At 40.8% G+C, this 9,073-nt stretch overlaps 1 protein-coding gene across 1 annotated transcript; it reads right to left on the bottom strand.

The window, feature by feature from the left end:
• Positions 1-209: 209 nt before the first annotated feature.
• On the bottom strand, positions 210-6,593 carry LOC143803932 (germ cell nuclear acidic protein-like). The gene is made up of 13 exons (XM_077281689.1): positions 6,590-6,593; positions 5,519-5,561; positions 5,217-5,287; positions 5,000-5,116; positions 4,662-4,707; positions 4,057-4,198; positions 3,620-3,752; positions 2,958-3,165; positions 2,581-2,820; positions 2,078-2,218; positions 1,643-1,771; positions 1,020-1,224; positions 210-464 (listed from the first exon to the last, which is right to left on the bottom strand). Exons 1-9 carry the CDS (start codon positions 6,591-6,593, stop codon positions 2,739-2,741), a joined length of 846 nt encoding a protein of 281 aa, XP_077137804.1. The 3' UTR covers positions 210-464; positions 1,020-1,224; positions 1,643-1,771; positions 2,078-2,218; positions 2,581-2,738.
• Between the last annotated feature and the right edge of the window lie 2,480 nt (positions 6,594-9,073).

Raw genomic sequence — 9,073 nt, 5'->3', positions numbered from 1 at the left:
TTCTCACTTACAAGGCAGTGCCAGAGATAGTGGCAGGCAGGTTCTGCATCTCGGCAATCTGAAGTTCCTGAGGATGGCCAGCAGATATAGGAGTAGATAATGAGGAGATGAGGAATACATACTGTATATTCTTTGTTTTTATTTGGGGTCGGGGTGAGGAAGAAGAATGTATTTTTTATATAATTTTTGCTAATTTTATTTTTTTCCTCTTACAACCTTTTCTCAGCACACTCTTCCTCCTCTTCTGCAGTAGGCCAATGGTTGGTATCATTAGCTGCTCTTCCAGGCTTTATGATGACTCTTGCAGACAACTCTCCATTAGGATGTACATTCACAGGAGTCGTAGGCATAGTCTCCGATAGGAGAAGTCATGTTGTCCACCAAGTACGTAGCCTTCAAAATAGCATGTAGGCCGTGAGCAGGATGTTTAATTTTGGAAGAAGAGGTGCATCCTTGGTCGTATTCTGTGAATGTGGATAATAAGAATGACTTTTTAAAACAAAAATACACTTATTTTATAGCGTAAGGATATAACTTTATGAATATGATCATGTTTGCAGTCCCATGTCAACTGAGTGATTACAGAAAATGTCTTTTGCTCAATTGATATTTCTCTTAATACTGGCTTTAATCTTAATCTGTCATTCAGCCTGATGCTGAGTCCATAAGACAATGTTTCCATAGGATCTGTGTTTCCTGACGTGTACTGGACTATATGCTGACGCTGGTAGGATGGCTTTCACGCTTTTTTTTAATCAAAAGCGGAGTTTACTAAGTACTTTATTATTTATATGCTGTATTGCCTTTACTTATTTACTAACAGCAGGGTATATCTTCATTTTGTTTCTATCTTAAGAATAGACAATAGACTGAAAAGAGCAGGAATATAAGTTATTAGTGGAAGGGCATGGATTATTAGTGAGATATTAGATCCTTGTCTTCAGTGAACTCTTGGTGTCAGAATATAAATGTCATTAATGTATACTTTATAATTATATGAAAATAAAATATCTTCTTACCTGTTTTCACAACTTGCATACACGTAATTGTGCATTCAGTTGTCATCAATTGTATGATACATGCTCACTGGTGGAAGCCCAGGGTGAACATGGGTGACCTTCTGAGTGTAGGACATCCACAGTGGACCATGTCCATCATTTTGCACTCTGAAAATGCCAGCAGGCGGCATGGCACATTTCTGTGCTAATGTGTCTGTAAGGCACTCTAAAGATAGAAAATACACAATATTAGTTGTAAAGATACTTTACATCCTAAGTGCCAACCTGCTAGGCCATATTATAGGGAAGGCTGAAGAGACATTTTCCGTGGAGCTTTGGAGTTTTCGTCAAGTAAATGATGTAAAGTAACTCCATCACCCAGGATGACTCCTCTGATATATTGACCCAGCAATTTCTAGTTACACCCCTGGCAGTCAGTTATTATATGTAGTGTATCCACTGCTCACCTCTGGAACACGGAAAAAAGGCTTTTCAATGGTTTGGTTAACAACATATAACCGAGCATGTGTGTTTCTCCAGCTTGGAAGCTACAAAAGTTGCAGTAACTTTAGTCCTGCCTTAACAATCTGTTACTTCTATGAAAATGTTATATTTTTGCAAAATAATTGCCATGTGAAACTTACCTACGGAGTCACTGACTTTTTCTGACCGCTCATCCTGGGAAATCGATCCTTTTCCTGATAGATATGGATGCAATGGGCTCATGTTGCCCTCAGTCTTTTGGTCCACGATATTTGTATGGAAGCAGGAACCTAAACATGAGAAATGAAGAATCAAAATGTATTAAATCTGTTGTTCCATCAACCACAGGAGACAAGCAGTTCCTTCTAGGACACTACAAAATGGAGGAATAACTTGTGGCTACTGGTCCTAAAGACTCTGTTGGGCACCAGGGCCTGGGGTGACTGCTACCCTGCTACCTCTACACCTCTATAACTGCATTTATATAGAGGGATAGTAAAGGGTATTGATGATTTTTTATGTGATAGTTTACATGAAGAGCTACAGATAGCAGAACATAGATGAGGATGTACAACCTGGGGATTGTAATATTTTACCTTGTTCTCAAACACGGTTCGGTTATAGAGCTTGAACAGCCATGTAACCAGCTCATGTTTTGTCTCCTGGAAATCCATCATGGAATGAGATGTGGATGATGTAATATCCTTTAGGAAGCAGCCGCGGATGTTATACAAGGTCTGCAAATAATGGAAGATCATATAGTAAGCCGTGGATAATGTCTCATTCTGACTGCCTGTTTGCGGTGGCCTAGACATCTATTGTCTATCTGTGGTTTCCTTTCCCTCGACTGTCCGTGTCCTATGGGTTCAATCTTTATGCTGCACCGATGTCTGTTGTCCATGTGCCCACCCCGACCTTGGGCTTGGAGGATCCACCTCAACTGGTGAGTCTAACACTAATCTTAATCTGCCATCCTTTCTAATGCTGTGAGTTTATAAAACATTGTTTCTGTAGGATATATGTTTCCTGATGTACTGGACACTGACCATTGCATAAATGTTGTTCATATTGTTACTATACAATAAACATGCATACTTACATGTGATAATGGAAGCAATAAATCGCTTCTGATTGGTAGTCCAGCCCTGATTATGTTTCTGCAGGTTTTGGTGGATTTTTCCAGATTTAGGTCTTATTTCTGGAATGCAGGTCTCCCTGAGATGTAGATGGTCCTCCCAGAGGTAGGTGGTTATCTTCTTAGATGTTTTCCATAAGAAGTTTGCCTCCACATTTTCGGCAATATTCCTTCTCTTTACAGACCTTAGAGAAACGTCCGACTCTAAGGAGACAGAAAGAACATGGAGTAGCAGGCAAGAAAGGGCAGGAATATCAGTTACTAGAGATGATGTCCGGGTATCAGAATATTGCATTAATGTAGTTTCTTTATAATTATATATAAATAAAATATTTCCTTACCTGCGTCCACAACCTGCGCACACATAGTTGTACTTGTACTTGATGTCAAAAGTGTGATAGACGCTCACAGGTGGTAACTCGGGGTGGACACGTGCGGCCTGTTCGGTGTACGACACCCAGAATGGACCATGTCCATCAACTTGTACGCCATTTAAATGCCAGCAAGCGGCATGGCACATTTCGTGCAGTAATGTGTCTCTAAGGCGCTCTAAAGATAGAAATTACACAGTTACTATAAGTTATAAAGATACTTCACATCACAAGTGCCAACCTGCTGGGCCATATAATCGGGAAAGCTTCAGAAACCTTTGCCCTGGAGCTTTGGAGATTTCCCCAACTAAAGGATCTGAAGGATCTCCATCACCCAGGCTGACTTTTCTGATTCATCGACCCAGTCATTTCTAGTTACAAGCCTGCAAGTTACTATTTATGTGTATTTTATACATTGTTCACCTTCGGACCCCCCACACTTAGGGAAAAAGGAGCCATGGAAGTATTTTCAATTATCCTATCCAGTTAAGAGTCTACAGCCATGTGTGTGTGTCTGTGTTTCTCTGGTTTGCAAGCTATGAAAGTTTCAGTAACTTCAGTCTGGCCCTAACAACCTGTTATTTCTATCACAATGTCAATTTTTTGCTATATGATGGTCATATCAGACTTACCTGCAGAGTCGCACACTTTCTCTGACAGTTGAATTATGGAGTATAGATCTCCATCCAGAAAGGTGTTACGGCAGTTTCCAGCTGATACCCTGAGTCTCTTACTCCACTTTATTTCTATGTTTGACTCAGGAAGCTAAAGATGAGGAATGAAGAAATAAAATACTTTATATCTGTAATTCAATGAAAAACAGCGAAAAATACAGTCCCTTCTAAGACACTACAAAAGGGAGGTATAACTTGTGACTACTGGTCCTAAAGCCTCCCGTAGCCACGGGGTCCCGGGGTGAGTGCTACCTCCTCCGCACCAGTATCACTGTGCATTTACATGGAGGAATAGTAAAAGTTATAGATGATTTATTACACAGACGTTTACATGAAGAGTTACAGATAGCAGAATATAGATGAGGATGTACGACCCGGGGATTGTAATACTTTACCTTGCTCTCAAACACGGTGCTGTTGAAGATCTTGAACAGCCATGTAACCAGCTCATATTTGGTGTTTGGGAAGTCCTGCACATACGGAGATGCCGGAGATGTGAGGTCCATTAAGACCCAGCCCTGAGTGGCACAAATAGGCCTAGAAGTATAGAAGATCATACATGAAGCCTTGGGTCATATCTCAGGACATACAGAACATTTACCTATTCATTCCTTTCCCCTACAATTTAGAAGGGATTTCCCAATTAAGAATCGAGTCACCCCAATTGTAGAAGGTCAGGGGCACATATACAGCAGGGGCATCCAGCAACAAGCTACGAGTCCGGGCAGGTGGAAGTATCAGCACGGAGATAAATCTCCCGAAAATGTCAATGCAAGAATATAATATATTGCTATGTGAGCGGAGCTGGAACGTCTCATTGGGAGCCAGGAGTTCTATAGGACAGAGAGGAGCATTAACTACACCCTGACATGGATTGGGGTGTAAAGCTAGGAGATGTGGGAGTGCTGGATTTTGTGAACTGAGCTGATGGCTAAGGATGTCCACCAGTAGGCTGCACCACTTTTTAGTTTATAGTATACCATAACTTTATGTAACTTACTGCTCCTCTGAGGTGGATCTCTCCATGCATCCTGATGATTCTGTATCTGGAAGGAAACATGGAGCAGTGAAAATCTTTTCATCTTTGGTCATTTTTACATTAGGGCATCTACGTAATATTCGTATACAGTTTAGCTAAATTTGCCACCCTTGATTTAAAGGGAGTGAAAAGGCAGCAGATATTCGGGGCCATTACTCCTTTTTACTCTAGAGTGCCAGGACTGTGACCACATCACAGGCTATCCGGCCAAGGTGCCCTATCTATTGTTAGATTATATTTAGGGGAAATATGTGTAATCTTTATAAATTGTGATATAATCCATAGTTTTGGACTCTGACCAGTGACAGGAGATGATGGTGTTATTATATTGTAGTCTCCATCGCTGAGAATATAAATCTGTGGAGATCCACATTGCTCAGGGGCGTCATCAGCCTCGATGTCAGAAGTCCTGAGTCCTGTGAATAACATAGAACAGCGCAGAAAATGGATTAATGGACTGTGTCAGACACCAGAAATCTAGGTTGAGTTTAGAAAACACAGCTAATCAGTCCTTACTTTTGGGAGATGATGTCTCCTCCCCACTAAGATAGTCATCGTCATCAGACACAACAATGACGTTGAAGTCACTGTGAAAAGAAAAAAAAGAAATTGGAATTAATGGGGAAAATTCTAATATTAAAACTACATGAAATTAAGGATGAAATGATTAATATAAATGGATCAGATGAAGTAATTCACAGCCCAGGAACCATCAGGGTCTTAAATGAAGCCACGATGAAGGAGACTGATTGTCCCCAATAGAAATGTCTCCCAATGGAACCTGAGCTCAGAGATGGAGAAGAAGAGATTCATCCTACCTGTAAATGTCATTGCTGACTGACGGAAAAGTTGTTATTACACCTGAGGAAATGAAAAAAAGATGATATGTTAGACGGTTATTGTAGGTAACAGCAATAAGTGATAATTAAAGGGATCTTTCAGGATGTGAAGATTGGTTGCAATACTTAGGGTACCGTTACACAAAATGATTTACCAACGATCACGACCAGCGATACGACCTGGCCGTGATCGTTGGTAAGTCGTTGTGTGGTCGCTGGAGAGCTGTCACACAGACAGCTCTCCAGCGACCAACGATGCCGTAAAGTAAAAGCAGAGCACAGCGGTGACGTCACCGCTGTGCTCTGCTTTTACTTTACGGCCGGCACTCAGTCAGTGCGGGAAGCAGACGGCGAGGGAACTGACGGACACCGGAATGTAAGTATGTACTTTTTTTTTTTTTACATTTACGATGGTAACCAGGGTAAACATTGGGTTACTAAGCGCGGCCCTGCACTTAGTAACCCGATGTTTACCCTGGTTACAAGCGGATACAAGCGAACGCATCGCTGGATCGGTGTCACACACACCGATCCAGCGATGACAGCGGGAGATCTAGCGACGAAATAAAGTTCCAAACGATCTGCTACGACGTACGATTCTCAGCGGGGTCCCTGATCGCTGCTGCGTGTCAGACACAGCGATATCGTATGGATATCGCTGGAACGTCACGGATCGTGCCGTCGTAGCGACCAAAGTGCCACTGTGAGACGGTACCCTTAGGATAGGCTCATAATGATTAGTGTGGGTCTTATCAAAACAATGAAGGAGTCGCAGTGCCCCTGGAAACCTAATCATTGCCCCTTTCATTGTTTGTAACCCAGTCCCATTGGGTGAGCTGCAGTACCAGAATCGGCTGCCCAAGAGATCAAGCCTGAGCTTACAATGAAGGATGTTTTCCAGGATCCGACGCCCGTTGGTCAAACACTGACAGCTTTTACTAAGAATAGGCCATTCACGTTTAAGTTACACACAAGACATTAAAAACAAAAAAAAAAGAAAGTATAGAAGCTGCAAACCCTATAATCCCGGGCAAAGCTGTTCTTATAAACCCATTATTGTGAGGGCCCATATCAGCAGATTAAATTGTATCTAGGGTAAGTACCTGGGTCTGCAGATGTTACCCCAGTATCAAAGCCAGCTTCCTGTTGGTCCGGAAGTCTTGGTCTTTTTGGGTGATGGGACTAGAAAAAGAGAAGAAATATAAGACCCCCAATGTCACATAAATCATCAGAAACATCAGTAAAGGGTATGAAAATAACACAAGGGCACATGAGGTAACGAATGCGGGGTGCGGGGGGCATGTTATTCTTATATTAATACTAATAATGATAGAGAAGGTCTAGTAAGATGGATATAAACTCTTTTGTGATTTTCTAAGGTCAAAGCTCATTTACCCAATACCCAAACAGGACTATTACTCTCCATTATCAGTTAGTAAGGAGCCAACAATCCGCAATGTTATGTATTCTAACACATAAATCATTGGGCCATAAATGAGTTATATATAAGAATAATGCAGAGAAGTGACGGCTCACCTGATGGAAATCCTCATCGCTGCTGTTCTCTGAATCAGAATGAACAAATGTTCGCTTTTTATTCGCCATTTTATAGCTCTCACAAAACCACAATCCACTCTCTCCAACGCCTTCAACAACCCTCAACGGAATTACGCGTTACATGGCATCTAGAACTGTCTGGTACCTGTGACATCACTGTAGTGACTCCATCAGCTCTACACCATCGTCACTGTGACCTCAGCACATATACAATTATAGGCAGCTATGTACTGTATGTATAGACAGGAGGCTGCACGAATATCCCCGATAATTATTCTAATCACATGGGGTAATAATGGTGGGGTTATTTCCAATAAAGTCTGTTTGTAAAAAGAGTTGTTGTCTATTGGTGAAAATAGATTTCCCCCTTTTATTTTCCTCCCTTCTCTCCCCTTGTTCCTCATTTTATCATTGCTTTTATAAGTTTGTATGTCTGCTTCCTAAATCTTTTCTCGCTGTTTAGCTTTTTCTGTAACTTAAAAAATTACAGTTTTATAAAAAAATGGCTCAGATTTATCAAATAAGACCAATATTCTTCTATAAGAAACCGAGGCTTACAGGACTGTGGGACAAGTACATATGTAGTGATGTATGGTGCCAATTACATATGGAGCATCTTATGGGGCCAATAATATATGGAGCAGTATATGGGGCCAATTACATATGGAGCAGTATATGGGGGCAATAATATATGGAGCAGTATATGGGGACAATTACATATGGAGCAGTATATGGGGACAATTACATATGGAGCAGTATATGGGACCTATTAAATATGGAGGAGTATATGAGGTCATTTACATATGGAGCAGTATAAGGGGCCAATTACATATGGAGCAGTATATGGCACCAATTACATATGGAGCAGTATATGGCACCAATTACATATGGAGCAGTATAAGGGGCCAATTACATATGGAGCAGTATATGGGACCAATTACATATGGACCAGTGTATGGGGACAATTACATATGGACCAGTGTATGGTGACAATTACATATGCAGCAGCATATGGGGCCAATAATATATGGAGCAGTATATGCGACTAATTATATAAGGAGCAGTATATGGGCTAATTACATATGGAGCAGTATATGGGGACAATTTTATATGGAGTATCTTATGGGGTCAATTACATATGGAGCAGTATATTGGACCAATTACATACAGTATGGAGCATTATAAGGGGCCAGTTACATATGGAGCAGAATATTGAACCAATTACATATGGAGCATTATAAGGGGCCAATTACATATGGAGCAGTATATTGGACCAATTATATATGGAACAATTTAGGGGGCCAATTATATATGGAGAAGTATATGGTGCCAGTTATGAATGGTGCAGTATATGGGACCAATAGTATATGGGGCGAATTACATATGGAGAATCTTATGGGGCCAATTACAGTATATATGGAGTATAATATGGACCCAATTACATATGGAGCATCTTATGGGGCCAATTATATATGGAGAAGTACAGTACAGACCAAAAGTTTGGACACACCTCATTTAAAGATTTTTCAGTATTTTCAGGACTATGAAAAAATTGTACATTCACAATGAAGGCATCAAAACTATGAATTAACACATTGTAGAATTATATACTTAACAAAAAAGTGTGAAACAACTGAAAATATGTCTTATATTCTAGGTTCCTCAAAGTAGCCACCTTTTGCTTTGATGACTGCTTTGCACACTCTTGGCATTCTCTTGATGAGCTTCAAGAGGTAGTCACCGGGAAAGGTTTTCACTTCACAGGTGTGCCCTGTCAGGGTTAATAAGTGGGATTTCTTGCCTTATAAATGGGGTTGGAACCATCAGTTGTGTTGTGCAGAAGTCTGGTTGATACACAGCTGATAGTCCTACTGAATAGACTGTTAGAATTTGCATTATGGCATGAAAAAAGCAGCTAAGTAAAGAAAAACGAGTGGCCATCTTTACTTTAAGAAATGAAGGTCAGTCAGTCCGAAA

The sequence above is a fragment of the Ranitomeya variabilis genome, chromosome 2 (assembly GCF_051348905.1).
Source record: "Ranitomeya variabilis isolate aRanVar5 chromosome 2, aRanVar5.hap1, whole genome shotgun sequence".
Lineage (NCBI taxonomy): Eukaryota > Metazoa > Chordata > Amphibia > Anura > Dendrobatidae > Ranitomeya > Ranitomeya variabilis.
This window is presented reverse-complemented; position numbering and strand designations above follow the sequence as displayed.